The following is an 18,519-nucleotide window of genomic DNA, read 5'->3' on the forward strand; positions in this document are numbered from 1 at the left end:
TACAAGTAAATGCTCGATGTGGTTTAGCTATTGTTGTTGTTAAAAATATGACTTATGCCTTCTTAAGGATTTCTTTATTCTAACTCTTGACATAGTTATCCAATACTTGGTCATCTAATTTCTCAACCTGTCCACAGATTAGAATTGGCAAAAATAAAAAAGATTATGTCTCCTATGAGTTCATTTGTACTGAGTCTGTTATAAGTGTAAGTGGTCAGAGAATAAGGTTGACTAAGAATAAGTGATGAAGTGAGTAAGATAGAACCTTGTCTTTGAGGATCTAGGTCTGCTATGAAAGACAAACATAAAAAATAATTACTTGATTCCCACAGATTTGCTCTTTCATTTTATGGACTTGTAGCACTATATGTTCTTCATAATTCTGTCACAGTTGTATGTTTATACCTTGCAGTATGGTTATTTGATTAATGTCAGTTTTTCTTAATAGCTTGCAAGCTTTATAATTGCTCATTATCATAGTCCTCAGTGCCTAGAGCAGAGATCTGCAAACCATAATCTGATGCCTTACCTTCTCTGTGGCCTGTTTCTGTATGGCCCTTCAAGCTAAGAATGTATATTATATTTATAAAGGGTTATTTTTTTAAAAATGTGACATAGACTTATGTGGCCCCCAAAGCCTAAATTATTTACAATCTAGCCCTTAACAAAAAAGTTTGCTGACTCTGACATAAAGGAATGCCTGGGGCATAGTTGGTGTTCAATCAAAAAAAAATAGTTGAGTGAATTATAACACAATTAAATAAGTTGTAATTGAGGTATAAACAGGCTTTGAAGAGATAATCACTTACCCTGGAAAAAACTGTAAGTGGTTTCATAGGAAATGACCTCCAAGTTGAGTTTTTGAAGGCTGAAAAGGAGTTTCTCTGGTAGATGAGATAGGAAGAGGCATCCGATGAATGAGGCAGAGAGATACAGGTGGAGCAGGAATGAGCAAAGGCCCTGAGCATGTGAAAGGACACAGGATGTTTATAAAGCAGAGGGAATTTAGGTTCAGCTGGAATACAGTTTGCATGGAGGAAATGAGGTTGGAGAAAATCAGGAGCCATGTTGTGACTGACTGTATCTTGCTAAGAAGTTTTGTTCTTTTGAAGACCTTTGAAAGTCATGGGAGGTTTGTAAATTGTGAAGTCATAGGATCAAATACATACTTTAAGAAGCTGATTTCTGGGCTTCCCTGGTGGCGCAGTGGTTAAGAATCCAGCTGCCAATGCAGGGGACATGGGTTCAAGTCCTGGTCCAGGAAGCTCCCACATTCCACGGAGCAACTAAGCCTATGCGCACAACTACTGAGCCTGCGCTCTAGAGCCTGTGCTCTGCAACAAGAGAAGCCACAGCAATGAGAAGCCCGCACACCGCCACCAAGAGTAGCCTCTGCTCACCGCAACTAGAGAAATCCTGCATGCAGCAATGAAGACTCAATGCAGCCAAAAATAAATAATAAATTAAATAAATTTATTTTTTAAAAAAAAGCTAATTTCCAACAATGAGAGGATGTTCTAGAGTGGACGAACTCTTGGCTTTTAGAATGAGGTTAGGAGACTTTCTTTGGTCTGTTGAACAAAAGTATTGGCGGTGAGGATGGAAAGTAGGGACTAAAATCAGAAAAAATCAGACGTACGAGTGACAGAAAGTAACAGCTACGAGATACTCCTGCCATCACTGCCTCTTTTTTTTTTTTTTTTTTGCGGTACGCGGGCCTCTCACTGTTGTGGCCTCTCCCGTTGCGGAGCACAGGCTCCGGACGCGCAGGCTCAGCGGCCATGGCTCATGGGCCCAGCCGCTCCGCGGTATGTGGGATCTTCCCGGACCGGGGCACGAACCCGCGTCCCCTGCATCGGCAGGTGGACTCTCAACCACTGCGCCACCAGGGAAGCCCTAGATATATCTTTTTGCAGAAAGGAAATGGAGAGAGCATTTATTAGTGGTCCCTAAATTAAATTTTATTTTTGTTCCTCTAATATTTTATCATTCCTGTGTATATCCATTGGGATTAGTATGTGTTCTACATTTTTTAAATTGGGAAATAAAATTACCAGTTTTTTAGACATGGGAATAATCTAGATGAAAATTATAAACTGATCTTTCAAATAGGGTTTGGAGTTGAAAATATGGCAACAGCAATGGATGAGGACCTGGAAGAAGAGCTAGATGATAAGGACGAGAAGTCCATGATGTGTCCTCCAGGCATGCATAAGTGGAAGCTGGAGCAGTGCATGGTGTGCACCGTGTGTGGAGACTGTACCGGTTATGGAGCCAGCTGTGTCAGCAGTGGACGTCCGGACAGAGTCCCTGGAGGGTAAGAGAATGATTAATACTCAAGATAAAATAATAGTAGAAATTACGCAAAACACATTCCTTTTCAAAGTTATTCTAGAGTTCATTCTGTTGTGTTGTTCTTAAAGGCACACTGGCATATAATTATAATTCTTATAATTCTACTATAATTTACTTCAGTGTTATTTTATTGTGCTTTTCTTTCATTTGATTTCTTTAAACCTTTTACTTTATTTATTTTTTAACATCTTTATTGGAGTATAATTGCTTTAAAATCATGTATTAGTTTCTGCTTTATAACAAAGTGAATCAGCTATACATATACATAAATCCCCATATCTCCTCCCTCTTGTGTCTCCCTCCCACCCTCCCTATCCCAACCCCCCATCCCACCCCTCTAGGTGGTCACAAAGCACCAAGCTGATCTCCCTGTCCTATGCGGCTGCCTCCCACTATTTTATGTTTGGTAGTATATATATGTCAGTGCTACTCTCTCACTTCGTCCCAGCTTACCCTTCACCCTCCCCATATCCTCAAGTCCATTCTCTACATCTGCAGCTTTATTCCTGTCCTGCCCCTAGGTTCATCAGAACCTTTTTTTTTTTTTTTTAGATTCCATATATATGTGTTAGCATATTGTACTTGTTTTTCTCTTTCTGACTTACTTCACTCTGTATGACAGACTCTAGGTCCATCCACCTCACTACAAATAACTCATTTTCAGTTTTTTTTTAATGAGTGAGTAATATTCCATTGTATATATGTGCCACATCTTCTTTATCCATTCATCTGTCAATGGACATTTAGGTTGCTTCCATGTCCTGGCTATTGTAAATAGAGCTGCAATGAACATTGTGGTACATGACTCTTTTGGAATTATGGTTTTCTCAGGGTATAGACCCAGTAGTGGGATTGCTGGGTCATATGGTAGTTCTATTTTTAATTTTTTAAGGAACCTCCATAACTGTTCTCCATAATGGCTGTACCAATTTACATTCCCACCAACAGTGCAAGAGGGTTCCCTTTTCTCCACACCCTCTCCAGCACTTATTGTTTGTAGATTTTTTGATGATGGCCATTCTGACTGGTGTGAGGTGATACCTCATTTGTAGTTTTGATTTGCATTTCTCTAATGATTAGTGATGTTGAGCATTCTTTCATGTGTTTGTTGGCAACCTGTATATCTTCTTTGGAAAAATGTCTATTTAGGTCTTCTGCCCATTTTTGGATTGGTTTTTTGACATTGAGCTACATGAGCTGCTTGTAAATTTTGGAGATTAATCCTTTGTCAGCTGCTTCATTTGCAAATATTTTCTCCCATTCTGAGGGTTGTCTTTTCGTCTTGTTTATGGTTTCTTTTGCTGTGCAAAAGCTTTTAGGTTTCATTAGGTCCCATTTGTTTATTTTTGTTTTTATTTCCATTTCTCTAGGAGGTGTGTCAACAAGGATCTTGCTGTGATTTATGTCATAGAGTGTTCTGCCTATGTTTTCCTCTAAGAGTTTTATGGTGTCTGGCCTTACATTTAAGTTTTTAATGCATTTTGAGTTTATTTTTGTGTATGGTGTTAGGGAGTGATCTAATCTCATACTTTTACATGTAGTGCTCCAGTTTTTGCAGCACCACTTATTGAAGAGACTGTCTTTTCTCTATTGTACATTCTTGCCTCCTTTATCAAAACTAAGGTGACCATGTGTGTGTGTGCTTTCCATCCTGTTCCATTGATCTATATTTCTGTTTTTGTGCCAGTACCATACTGTCTTGATTACTGTAACTTAGAGGTATAGTCGGAAGTAAGGGAGCCTGATTCCTCCAGCTCCGTTTTTCATTCTCAAGATTACTTTGGCTATTCGAGGTCTTTTGTGTTTCCATACAAATTGTGAACATTTTTGTTCTGGTTCTGTGAAAAATGCCATTGGTAATTTGATAGGGATTGCATTGAATCTGTAGATTGCTTTGGGTAGTAGAGTCATTTTCACAATGTTGATTCTTTCAATCCAGGAACATGGTATATCTCTCCATCTGTTTCTATCGTCTTTAATTTCTTTCATCAGTGTCTTATAGTTTTCTGCATACAGGTCTTTTGTCTCCTTAGGTAGGTTTATTCCTAGGTATTTTATTCTTTTTGTTGCAGTGGTAAATGGGAGTGTTTCCTTCATTTCTCTTTCAGATTTTTCATCATTAGTGTATAGGAATACAAGAGTTTTCTGTGCATTAATTTTGTATCCTGCTACTTTATCAAATTCGTTGATTAGCTCTAGTAGTTTTCTGGTAGCGTCTTTAGGATTCTCTATGAATAGTGTCATGTCATCTGCAAACAGTGACGGCTTTACTTCCTCTTTTCCATTTTGGATTCCTTTTATTTCTTTTTCTTCTCTGATTGCTGTGGCTAAAACTTCCAAAACTATGTTGAATAAGAGTGGTGAGATTGGGCAACCTTGTCTTGTTCCTGATCTTAGTGGAAATGGTCTCAGTTTTTCACCATTGAGAATGATGTTGGGTGTGGGTTTGTCATATATGGCCTTTATTATGTTGCGGTAAGTTCCTTCTGTGCCTACTTTCTGGAGGCTTTTTATCATAAACGGGTGTTGAATTTTGTCAAAAGCTTTTTCTGCATCTACTGAAATGATCATATGGTTTTTATCCTTCAATTTGTTATATATGGTGTATCACATTGATTGATTTGCGTATATTGAAGAATCCTTGCATTCCTGGCGTAAACCACACTTGATCAAGGTGTATGATGCTTTTAATGTGCTGTTGGATTCTGTTTGCTAGTACTTTGCTGAGGATTTTTGTATCTATGTTCATCAGTGATATTGGGCTGTAGTTTTCTTCCTTTGTGACATCTTTGGTTTTGGTATCAGGGTGATGGTGGCCTTGCAGAATGAGTTTGGGAGTGTTCCTCCCTCTGCTATATTTTGGAAGAGTTTGAGAAGGATAGGTGTTAGCTCTTCTCTAAATGTTTGATAGAATCCGCCTGTGAAGCCATCTGGTCCTGGGCTTTTGTTTGTTGGAAGATTTTTAATCAGAGTCTCAATTTCAGTGCTTGTGATGGTCTGTTTGTGTTTTCTATTTTTTCCTGGTTCAGTCTCAGAATATTGTGTTTTTCTAAGAATTTGTCCATTTCTTCCAAGTTGTCCATTTTATTGACATAAAGGTGCTTGTAGTAATCTCTCATGATCTTTTGTATTTCTGCAGTGTCAGTTGTTACTTCTCCGTTTTCATTTCTAATTCTGTTGATTTGAGTCTTCTCCCTTTTTTGTTGATGAGTCTGGCTAATGGTGTATCAATTTTGTTTATCTTCTTAAAGAACCAGCTGTTAGTTTTTTTGATCTTTGCTATCGTTTCCTTCATTTCTAATCTGATCTTTAAGATTTCTTTCCTTCTGCTAACTTTGGGGGTTTTTTTGTTCTTCTTTCTCTAATTGCTTTAGGTGTAAGGTTAGGTTGTTTATGTGGGATGTTTCTTGAGGTAGGATTGTATTGCTATAAGCTTCCCTCTTAGAACTGCTTTTGCTGCATCCCATAGGTCTTGGGTCGTTGTGTTTTCATTGTCATTTGTTTCTAGGTATTTTTTGATTTCTTCAGTAATCTCTTGGTTATTAAGTAGTGTATTGTTTAGCCTCCATGTGTTTGTATTATTTCAGATTTTTTCCCTGTGATTGATATCTAGTCTCATAACGTTGTGTTCAGAAAAAATAGTTGATACGATTTCAATTTTCTTAAATTTACCAAGGCTTGATTTGTGACCCACGCTATGATCTATCCTGGAGAATGTTCCATGAGCACTTGAGAAGAAAGTGTATTCTGTTGTTTTTGGATGGAATGTCCTATAAATATATATTAAGTCCATCTTGTTTAATGTATCATTTAAAGGTTGTGTTTCCTTATTTATTTTTATTTTGGATGATCTGTCCATTGGTGAAAGGGGGGTGTTAAAGTCCCCTCCTATGAATGTGTTACTGTCGATTTCCCCTTTTATGGCTGTTAGCATTTGCCTTATGTATTGAGGTGCTCTTATGTTGGGTGCATAAATATTTACGATTTATCCCTTGATCATTCTGTAGTGTCCTTCTTTGTCTCTTATAGTAGTCTTTATTTTAAAGTCTATTTTGTCTGATATGAGAATTGCTACTCCAGCTTTCTTTTGGTTTACATCTGCACGGAGAGTATCTTTTTCCATCCTCTCACTTTCAGTCTGTATATGTCCCTAGGTCTGAAGTGGGTCTCTTGTAGACAGCATATATACGAGTCTTGTTTTTGTATCCATTCATCCAGTCTATGTCTTTTCGTTGGGGCATTTAATCCATTTACATTTAAGGTTATTGTCAATATGTATGTTCCTATTACGATTTTCTTAATTGTTTTGGGCTTGTTATTGTAGGTCTTTTCCTTCTCTTGTGTTTCCTTCCTAGAGAAGTTCCTTTAGCATTTGTTGTAAAGCTGGTTTGGTGGTGCTGAATTCTCTTAGCTTTTGCTTGTCTGTAAAGGTGTTAATTTCTCTGTTGAATCTGAATGAGATCCTAGCTGAGAAGAGTAATCTTGGTTATAGGTTTTTCCCTTTTGTCACTTTAAATATGTCCTGCCACTCCTTTCTGGCTTGCAGAGTTTCTGCTGAAAGATCAGTTGTTAACTTTATGGGGATTCCCTTGTATGGTATTTGTTGTTTTTCCCTTGGTGCTTTTAATACTTTTTCTTTGTATTTACTTTTTGATAGTTTGATTAATGTGTGCCTTGATGTGTTTCTCCCTGGATTTATCCTGTATGGGACTCTCTGTGCTTCCTGGACTTGAGTAACTATTTCCTTTTCCATATTAAGGAAGTTTTCAACTATAATCTCTTCAAATATTTTCTCAGTCCCTCTCTTTTTCTCTTTTTATTCTGAGACCCCCATAATTCAAATGTTGGTGCATGTAATGTTGTCCCAGAGGTCTCTAAGACTGTCCTCAATTCTTTTCAATATTTTTTCTTTACTCTGCTCTGCAGTTGTTATTTCCACTATTTTATCTTCCAGGTCACTTATCCATTCTTGTGCCTCAGTTATTCTGCTATTGATTCATTCTAGAGAATTTTTAGTTTCATTTATTGTGTTACTCATCATTGTTTGTTTGCACTTTAGTTCTTCTAGGTCCTTGTTAAACGTTTCTTCTGTTTTCTCCATTCTATTTCCAAGATTTTGGATCATCTCTACTGTCATTACTCAGAATTCTTTTTCAGGAAGCCTGCCTATTTCCTCTTCATTTGTTAGGTCTGGTGGGTTTTTACGTTGCTTCTTCATCTGCTTTGTGTATCTGTGTCTTCTCACTTTGCTTAACTTACTGTGTTTGGGGTCTCCTTTTCTCAGGCTGCACGTTCGTAGTTCCTCTTTGTTTTTGGTGTCTGCCCCCGGTGGCTAAGATTGGTTAAGTGGGTTTTGTGGGCTTCCTGGTGGAAGGGACTAGTGCCTGTGTTCTGGCGGATGAGGCTGGATCTTGTCTTTCTGGTAGGCAGGGCCACGTCTGGTCATGTTTTGGGATGTCTGTGACGTTATTATGATTTTAGGCAGCCTGTGTAGTAATGGGTGGGTTTGTGTTTCAGTCTTGCTAGTTGTTTGTCATAGGGTGTGCAGCACTGTAGCTTGCTGGTCGTTGAGTGGAGCTGGCTTTAGCGTTGAGACGGAGATCTCTGGGAGAGCTTTGGCTGAATGATATTATGCGGAGCTGGGTGGTCTCTGGTGGACCGGTGTTCTGAACTCGGCTCTCCCACCTGAGATGCACAGGCCTAACACCCGGGCAGAGCACCAAGGCCCTGTTAGCCATATGGCTCAGAAGGAAAGGGAGAAGAAAAGAAAGAAAGAAAGAAAAGATAATGATAATAAAGTAAAATAAAGTTGTTAAAATAAAAAATAATTATTAAAAATAAAAAAATTAAAAAGTAATAAAAAAATCAAAAAGAAAAAGAAAGAAGAGAGCAGCCAAACCAAAAAACAAATCCACCAATGATAACAAGTGCTAAAAACTATACTAAAAACAAAAAAACAGGACAGACAGAACCCTAGGACAAATGGTAAAAGCAAAGCTATACAGACAAAGTCACACAAAGAAGCCTAAGGATACACACTCACAAAAAGAGAAAAAGGAAAAAATATATATATATCATTTCTCCCAAAGTCCACTGCCTCAGTTTTGGGATGATTCGTTGTCTACTCAGGTATTCCACAGATGCAGGGTACGTATGTCAAGTTGATTGTGGAGATTTCATCCGCTGCTCCTGAGGCTGTTGGGAGAGATTTCCCTTTCTCTTCCTTGTTCCTGCAGCTTCAGGGTTTCAGCTTTGGATTTGGCCCTGCCTCTGCATGTAGGTCGCCTGAGGGCCACAGTTCTTTGCTCAGACAGGACAGCGTTAAAGGAGCAGCTGATTAGGGGGCTCTGGCTCACTCAGGCCGGGGGGAGGGAGGGGTACGGATGCGGGGCGAGCCTGCGGCGGCAGAGGCCGGCGTGAAGTTTCGCCAGCCTGAGGCGCGCCGTGTGTTCTCCCGGGGAAGTTGTCCCTGGATCACGGGACCCTGGCAGTGGCGGGCTGCACAGGCTCCCTGGAGGAGAGGTGTGGACATTGACCTGTGCTTGCACACAGGTTTCTTGGTGGCTGCAGCAGCAGCCTTAGCGTTTCATGCCTGTCTGTGGTGTCCGCGCTGATAGCCGCGCCTCGCGCCCATCTCTGCAGCTTGTTTAGGTGGTTCTCTGAATGCCCTCTCCTCGTGCACCCCAAAACAATGGTTTCTTGCCTCTTCGGCAGCTCCAGACTTTTTCCCGGGCTCCCTCCCGGCTAGCCGTGGTACACTAACCCCCCTTCAGGCTGTGTTCACTCTGCCAACCCCAGTCCTCTCCCTGGGATCCAACCTCCGAAGTCCGAGCCTCAGCTCCCAGCCCGCGCCCGGGTGAGCAGACAAGCCTCTCGGTGAGTGCTGGTTGACACCGATCCTCTGTGCAGGAATCTCTTCGCTTTGCCCTCCGCACCCCTGTTACTGTGCTCTCCTCCGTGGCTCCGAAGCTTACCCCCCTCCACGGCTCCGAAGCTTCCCCCCTCCGCCACCCGCAGTCTCCGCCCACGAAGGGGCTTCCTAGTGTGTGGAAACCTTTCCTCCTTCACAGCTCCCTCCCACTGGTGCAGGTCCCATCCCTATTCTTTTGTCTCTGTTTTTTCTTTTTCTTTTGCCCTATCCAGGTACGTGGGGGGTTTCTTGCCTTTTGGGAGGTTTGAGGTCTCCTGCCAGCATTCAGTAGGTGTTCTGTAGGAGTTGTTCCACATGTAGATGTATTTCTGATGTTTTTGTGGGGAGGAAGGTGATCTCCATGTCTTACTCCTCTGACATCTTGAAGTTCTCTCTTATTTTAATTTTTTTCCTCAAGTTCCTCAGTTCATTTTATTACTTAAGTTTTTATTTCACAAAAAAATGTACTTGTACATATATTGTGTTTTTATGTATTGGTGAATCTATTTCTATGGAGTGTATTTCCAGGACTGTTACTGCTTGTTTAAAAACTATTGGTTTTTGTTTTTGTTTTGTTTATGGTGGTTAATGTTTTTAAAAAATGAAGGGTTTCTGTTTTCACTAACAGCAGTAAAAGGCAGTTTCTTTTGAAATACTTCCAGCAGCAGATCATATAATTCTTTAATTTCTGTCAACTCAGTGAATGTGAAGTGATATCTCATCATTATTTTCATATATATTTCCATGACTCACATTTTTCCTGGATATTTAAATATACTCTTCTGTGAGTTTTCTCTTAAAAACCTTTGCCTGTATTGTTTTTATCCTTAAAAATTGAAAGATGTTCTCTGAATATTCTTCATATTAGCTGTTTTCTGTCTTCTGTACAAATAGTGTTTCCCAATTTACTTATGATCATATAACTAAATTAGGTTATATTCTGTTACGCAAAAGCACTTAACATTTTTAAGAAGCAAATACGTATTTCTTTGAAATTTTTGAATTTTCTCTCTAGACTAGAAAGGTCTCAGTTTCTAGATGATTATATGATATCTCAAATATTCTTCAAAAAGACTGTTTTATTTCTTTTTACATTAATAAATTTTAAAGCCAATGGATGATTATTGTTCTGATGTGGGCCAGACATCTAACTGTATTTTCTTACCAGTAGCCAGTTGTACAGTCATTACGTGTGAAATGGCTACCAGATTTATCATTTATTATATTCCCTTATATATCAGAATCTATTTTCTGGGCCTTCCATTATTTCCCTGACCTACTGATCTAGTCTTATGCTAATATTATGTGGTTTATGTTTTGTATGGTATTTTAACATTTAGTAAGGTTAGCTACTCTCAGTGTCTGTCTTTTTTAATTGTTTGGGGGACTATTCTTAGTATTTAATTAAAAAATATAATTTAAATTGCATTTAATTTATCTATTAGTTTTAGAAGAATTGATTTTTATGGTATTAAATATTCCCACTCAGTAACAGGATGTGTCTTTCCATTTATTCAGATTCTGTTTTTGTTTTGAATTTTGTTGGGATATAGTTGATTTACAATGTTGTGTTAGCTTCAGGTGTATAACAAAGTGAATCAGTTATACATACACATATATCCACTCTTTTTTAGATTCTTTTCCCATATAGGCCATTACAGAGTACTGAGTAGGGTTCCCTGTGCTATACAGTAGGTCCTTATTAGTTATCTGTTTTATATACAGTAGTGTGTGTGTGTCAATCCCAATCTTCCAATTTATCCCTCCTCCCCTTGTTACCCCCCAGTATCCATAAGTTTATTTTCTACCTCTTAACTCTATTTTTATTGATATTTTGTAGATAAATTCATTTGTAGCCTTTTTTTAGATTCTACATATAAGCGATATCATATGATATTTGTCTCTGTCTGACTTAAGCCATTATTTTAAAACAGGTCATAAATTTCCTTAATGCTTGGGTCTGTGCCTTCATTTGTAGTCTTTTCGTAAGACTGCTTTAATGCCAAAGATCTATTTATTTGTGTTGAACATGAATTTTTTCGGTGTGGAATTATCAAAATCATATAGAATACTCAATTAGCGGTATATAATTTTCTTTTGAATTGATAAATTATTCGCAATTTTAGGAGTTCGAGGAGCTGTCACTTCTAAAGTTGCGTTATTCCTGTTACAATTACCCTTTTCATTCTTGTTGGACTACTTTTTTCCCCCCAGGGTTCTATGTTATTATCACTTTAAAGTTAATATGTGAGTTTGGCAGAATCAGAATGCAAGTTTTCCCCTAGAATCTTGGAGAGAATTTCAAGTCCAATTTTTGTGTTGCCGTTTATAGCTAATATAATGGGGTATCCTTTGGGAAATCAAATTAATTATCATACATCTTTGTATTATGATAGATCTGATCTTTGTAAGATCAGATTATTTATGATAATTAGCTGACTTTGGGAAGTAGGGGGAATATTGTGAAAAAAAACCCTGAGTGAGAACAGCCACCTCCTCCTCTCTGGCTTCCCTATTTGACACCTCGTTAGTATTCAGGTGCTTCTTCCCAAATAATGTCTGGATTTCCTATGAGTATATTTCTGGGTTTATACTTGACCTAACATAGTTAAATAGATCATATATAATAGGCCTTTTCTTTTGGGCTGTGGAATATTATGATTTTTTAACAATAAATTTTCTTTGCATTTTTAGCCTGTTAAAAAATATTTTGGCTCTCTTTATCAAAGGATAGTATTTCTTCTAGAAAGCTCTATATTTGGCTCTGTTTAGTGTATTTAAGCCCCTGACTTGTTTATTTTAAAGTTTAATTTGGATTAAAGAAAGATTCTGTGATTTTTTTTAAAAACAACATTGGAGTTGAAATTTATCTTTTTGGATCTTTCCCAAACTATTTCCATTTAAAATTAAGTATTCCCAATCTCTGAACCTAAGCCATTGATAAATGTCATAAGTGAATTTCTAAAGTCTTTGGTCCTTTCTGAAGTTAATTCTTCTTCTTCTTTTTTCCCCAGAGATATACTATCAGTTTCCAATAATTATTTACGGATTTAAATGGATAGAATCTAACCAAGTACAGTAATTTCTTTATTACTGAAGCAGAAATAAACACACAAATAAAGTCCACTTAGGAATAAATATGGAGGACACTAAGCACTATTACAGATGACTTAAATATCATAAAACTGTGACTACATATCTTAGAATAAATTTAGAATTAAACATTATTTTTAAAATAGTGCCCATGGCCAAGTCAGTAGGGCCTATTATTTTATCAGTTTGTTACTGTTGTAGTAAGTGATCTTCCAAATTGTCACCAATACTGGCTTTTGAAAGCCAGGAGTTTCACAGGGCACCTAGCTATGTGTTTCAAAACTGTTGCCAGGTAGATCCTTTGTCTTGTGTCTCCACAAATCTGGATAACCAGGGAGAGGCTCAGTGAGGCTGTCACAAGTTTTTCAGGACTGATCCAACCAAATAACTTTAAAGCTAGGACTTTGGCAGGATATGTGACTAAGAAATTAGTGTTCACCGACCCTCTAGCCAGCTCCTGGGAGTGTTCTTGTTTTCTTTTATGTTATAATCAAAGGCCATATGCTTAGTTCACAAATGATAGGAAAAGGACAAAGAAGAGGAAAAATAACAGGTAATTGGATGCAGTGAAAGAGAATGGGAGATGATGGCGTGTAAAGGAGAGGGAGGGATAAGGAGACAGAATTCATGAAGCTGGCAAACTGGGCTCACTCACTGAAGGCTGCCCACATCTCCCTTATCTGGGAGATAGCCATGTTGTTTGTTTGCTAACCTCTTAATACTAAAGCTGCTGGTGCCTCGCTAATTGTGAAACCTTTTTAAAGACGTTATTAATAATGGCTTTGAAGATAGCAGAATCCATTTGTATTTTCTGTAGAAATATACCAATTATGCCTATCAGGAGTGTGTAATATCTATTCATACCTTTTAATTATTCATCTCTTCATACCTTTTCTTTAAAATTGACAAATCCTGATCTGAAGGGGTGATTTCATTGCTGATTCATTTAAGTTAATCTTAAAAGTGCGGAAAAGATGTTACAGAGTTTTAAGGAAAGAGAAGGATTTCAGTTAATAATTTATTTGTTTATTTTTAGGATCTGTGGTTGTGGTTCTGGAGAATCTGGCTGTGCTGTATGTGGATGTTGCAAGGCTTGTGCAAGAGAATTGGATGGTCAAGAGGCAAGACAAAGAGGGATTCTTGATGCAGTGAAGGAGATGATACCTTTAGACCTTCTGTTAGGTAGTATTTCTGATAGTCTAAATAATTCCTTTTAGATATGTGTTAAAAAATTAAGATAATAGTTGATTATGCAGTACTCCGTGTTTGGTAACTGACTGTTTCATTGATTAAGGGATGAGATGCTTTTTCTCTTTTTTGCTAAGATCCTTGTGGTAAAAATCATTTGTGTTTTAGACAGTGTTTTTGCTAGCTTTTACTTTCTTGAATTTCATATAGTTCTGTCATATCTATTATAAAACTAATTGACTGACTGACTGTCAATCATCTAGCTGTCCCAGTACCCGGGGTTAACATTGAAGAACACCTTCAGTTACGACAAGAAGAAAAACGGCAGCGTGTAATCAGGAGACACAGATTAGATGAAGGAAGAGGTAAGATGTAGCTGCAGAGAAAATGTATATGAAAATACATTTTCTTACCCTACACTGAGACCAGTTAAAAGTTTACAGAATAGGCTGATTTGGTAAGAAATTAAAATTAGTAACATTCTAGTAACTCATGAAAGTATTATGGAAATATTCAGGGTATTACAATTGTGCTAATAACATACATTTAATTCAGTAGTGTGTTTATGGCATAGGTCAACCATATTAAGAATTGTGCCATATGCCAAGCATCAAAAACTATTAGCAATGGCAATCTTTAAAAAAATACAAATTCGAAGAACTGTCCTTCACCCATATTTTGACTCATCTACTTAACTCTGAACACCAAATTAGTTTAGTATTTTAAGTTCTGATTTCTTACTCATTTACAATTGTTATCATTTGGGCATAGTCTCACTGCTCTTCCTTCCAATTTAGTGCATAATTATGCTTTTATGTATCTTTCTGGAAAAAGCTTATTCTGGTTATGTACAAGAAGGGTAAGTTGGAGGGTCTGCAGGTTTTAATTGCAAAGATAGATTTATTATCTATCTTTTCCTCATTGTTTATGACCATTTCTCAGCCTAAAAACTACATTTAACAGTGATTATAGTATTTTAGTATATATCCAACAAGCAGAGATAAATATAAGTATTACTAAAGTTATTCTTGCCCAATAGAATCTTTTCTTTGTAGATTAAGACAGATTGTTACAAAGGTCTGTAATTTTATTCCTTTGCTAGGCAAAATTTTGATTCAAAATATTTAGTGATATTGTATATTTTAATACTTATTAAAATGGCATGGTATTTGATACAGGAGATAAAACCTATTACTCATTTAACCATCATTACAGACTGTTTTAGGCATTCCTTTTTTTAATATAAAATGGAGTAAGTATTGAGTATAAAATATATAGCACACATGGTAATTCTGTTTTTATTAAACTTAGGTCATAAGACATCTGCTTAGAGCTTGAAGATTGTTCTTTATAGTGTCTAATAAGCAATGTTGAGGAATTGGTACAGTGAATGTTTGCTGTTTGGCTTTATTTACATAAAATCATTGCCTTTAAATGATATTTTAATGAGATTAATGTATCTACTCTTATTTATATTGTATAAATGTATGAGAAAATTGCATATTAAATGTTATGTAGAGAATAGGGTAAAATTTAAGTTCTGGGTCTTTATGACACATGGTAATTAAGTGATAATTCCTTTTGTATTAATAGTATGATTTGCTTAAGGTTAATTACTAGTGCTACTTTTACTACCTGTTTTTTTTTTTTGAAATATTAGGTTGAATCATATGAAATGACCTACAAAAAACAGCAATTTCCTATGTTTCAACCAAAGTATAGCAAATCCTTGTGATGACATTTAATTACTTGCCTAATGCTATATATCTTATTTTTTTCTCTCCCTCTATAAAAAGCTATTCTTCTCTAGGTATAGTATATATTTCTGTGTATCAGAAGTAAAAGAACATTGATGATGCACTGGTTATTCAACAAAACTTTGTGATAGCAGAATATTCTTTTGGCTTTTATTTTAAAATGTATCATAGACCTTTAAAACATAAACTCTAACACTTTAAGAGTTAAAAAAAACTCCATTATTTAAATATTTATGGAAATTAGATTATTGTATCTGTGCTTTAACAAGCTTTCCCAGCGATTCTGAGGGTGCTGAAGTGTGAGAACTGCTGCTCTAGGGCAGTGATGTTCTAAGTTTGTTACATGGGCCTTCTACATCAGAGTCACCTGGGCCTCGTGCTTCAGCATTTCTGCCTGAGGGTCCTCGATACAGATTTGAGTCACATGCACAGTGTTCTAGGGCTCTTGTTTGGCACCATGCTAGCGACGATTGTTAGTCTCGTTTTGTCCTCATGAGGAACAGGAATGTCAAATTTTTAGTGTTCCAACTGCCGCACATACATACTTGTCTTTTCTCCACACACACATATCCCCACCCCCCTTGGCTTCTGCTTGGTGTTTTTTAGATAATTAACAGTTAGCAGTCTGTTGGTAATTATGCTTATTGTTGAAATTTACCTGTGTTGAAATTTCAGCCTTTCAGTATTAGGTTAAGTTAAATTATTTTACTTGATTTATCTATCATCCTATTTACCAAGTTTGTGTTATTTGTTTTAAAGTTGATCAAAATTTTAGGACCTGGCTCGTGTATCAAAAGCCTTGCTCATCAACCTCAGGCCTATTGATATAGTTCAGCTGCTGTTTATGACACAAATTCTTCTGTTGCTGTTGAAACCCCCGAAAGTAGTGTGGTTACTACTTTTTGATAAAGTCGGAACTTTAATTTTTTTATGTTATTAGTCTTCCAGATAATACTTTTCTTACATATATATTCTTAGGTACCAATAGTATTCATTTACAGATTTTATTTCAGTGGTGTTTGTGATCATTTTTAGTTTGTTTTTTAGATTAGACAGTTGATTGATATGTAAGTTCTCTGAGACTTGTATTAACTTTACAAGTGGAGTGCTTGTTCAGTGGGATTTTTAAGTAGAACTCTTTAAGTCATCAGAACTTCTGGGTGATTGTATCAGTGTTCTTATCTTTATATTCCTTCTGTGATTGTATCAGTGTTCTTATCTTTATATTCCTTCTCAGCGCTCTGTTTTAAGAAAAACTAAGCTCAAATAATGTTGCCTATTTTTCCTTCTTTCTTTTTCCCCTAAATGTCAAATCAAAATTCCATGATTGTGAGCTGTCGATGGGGTGAGTTACGTCCTGGTTTGCCTAGGACAGTCCCATTTTATGCCTACTGTTCAGACGTATTTCTTACAGTGCCCCCTTTTGCTCTCGGTAGAGAGTCTCATTTGGATAATAAGTTATATAGTTAGCATAGCTATATAGCATGGTGGTTCTGAAGTTAGACTTTGGTTCATATCCTGGCTTCTTAAGTTTTACTTGGAGCATAACCACTCTGAACCTCAGTTTCCCTACCTTTAAAATGGAGATTACAACTGTACCTATGTTAAGTGGGGATGAGGATTAAGTGACTTGCATGCAGATGCCTGACCTATACTAAGCCCTGGGTAAATGGTGATGATGGCGATGGTGATGATGAGGATGCTAGTGGTGGTGGTGGGCTGTTTAGTAAACTTCTCTTCTCTTTGGATTTGATTCTTTTCCAGCTCTGGCCTCTACTTGATTGCTTTTCTCGCAACATTGGGATGCTCATCACGAAATTTTGATTATTATTAATAAAACCCCCTACATCTTCTGTAGAATAAAATGATTCTATTTTGATAGAAACAAATCAGTTTCCCATAGTCACAAATTAGAATGTAAAAACAAGTTTATTATAGTCTCTCCAGTTTCAGAGTGATTGAGAAGTTATTGCTATTGATTTTAAAGCCTCGGAAACCATTAAGTTTTCTTGATTTGACATGTCAAATCCAGTAGTAGCTGATCTTCCAATACTACCTTAAAGTCTCCTTTTAAATTAAAATATTATATGAAGCACATGGAAAACATAAGTAAGAAAAAATATCAATGTAATTCTCATCCAAAGATAACCACTATAGAATTTTGGTATACTTTCTTAAAGGTTTTCTATGCATACTTTTTTGTTTAGACATTTTACATCATTTCATACTGTGATATATATTGGTGTACTGTTTTTTCCCCTTAATAATTATATCGTAAGTTTTTTGTGCCTTATTGCAATACCATATTGAACTAATACAGGAATTTAGGTTAAAGGTTTTCCACAAGCCTATCCTTTAATTAAATTATTACTTTTATTTATTTCATCGGTATCTTCTAATTGAGTTTTATACATTTCCAGTTATATCACTGACTGAATCTTTTTTTTAGTATATAAGTTTATTTATTTATTTACTTATTGGCTGTGTTGGGTCTTCATTGCTGCATGCAGGCTTTTGCTCGTTGCGGCGAGTGGGAGCTATTCTTTGTTGCAGTGTGTAGGCTTCTCATTGTGGTGACTTCGCTTCTCTTGTTTGGAGCACGGCCTCTAGGTGCGCGGCTTCAGTAGTTGTGGCTCGCGGGCTCTAGAGCACAGGCTCAGTAGTTGTGGTGCATGGGCTTAGTTGCTCCGCGGCATGTGGGATCTTCTTGGACCAGGGCTCAAACCCATGTCCCCTGCATTGGCAGTCAGATACTTAACCACTGCTCCACCAGGAAGTCCCTCACTGACTGAATCTTATATTTCATATATTTGCTTAATGTTACATTATGTACGTTTTTAAAAATTTTCTAGCAGTTTTTTCCTTGCCCTCCCATTCTCTTTTACCAAGCAAATGAGGTTTAGTCTAACAGGTATATTTCTGTATCTTACTCCATTAAAATATAATCATGTGCAGATATCTATACATATGTGAGCGTGTAGGCATATGTTTATTTACAGAAGGGATATTGTATTAAATATACAGTTGTTTGCAACACCTTTTTCCCATTTTACAGTACAACATGAACACATACTAGTGAATATGGATCTATCACATTCTATTTAATAGCTACATAACATTTCATAATATGTCTGTACCACAGTTTTTTCAGCCATTATTTTGTTCATGGTCATTAAGGTTATTTTCAGGGTTTTGTGGATTTTGCTATAATAATAT

At 36.9% G+C, this 18,519-nt stretch overlaps 1 protein-coding gene across 19 annotated transcripts in view; it reads left to right on the forward strand.

Annotated features, from left to right (window-relative positions):
* The window catches only part of MYCBP2 (MYC binding protein 2), a 276,112-nt gene that overhangs the window by 78,637 nt on the left and 178,956 nt on the right, over positions 1-18,519 (forward strand). For 18 of the 19 annotated variants that reach the window (XM_089899231.1, XM_089899222.1, XM_089899228.1 and 15 more), the window contains 3 exons: positions 2,113-2,317; positions 13,395-13,540; positions 13,810-13,911. In XM_089899231.1, coding sequence (XP_089755357.1) covers positions 2,113-2,317; positions 13,395-13,540; positions 13,810-13,911 — 453 coding nt within the window. The remainder of the gene's footprint in view (positions 1-2,112; positions 2,318-13,394; positions 13,541-13,809; positions 13,912-18,519) is intronic. The other variant, XM_089899230.1, reaches the window with a different exon arrangement.

The sequence above is a fragment of the Delphinapterus leucas genome, chromosome 18, assembly GCF_059928025.1.
Source record: "Delphinapterus leucas isolate spDelLeu-1000000601 "Yukka" chromosome 18, BTC_Dleu_Yukka2, whole genome shotgun sequence".
In the NCBI taxonomy this organism is placed as follows: Eukaryota; Metazoa; Chordata; class Mammalia; order Artiodactyla; family Monodontidae; genus Delphinapterus; species Delphinapterus leucas.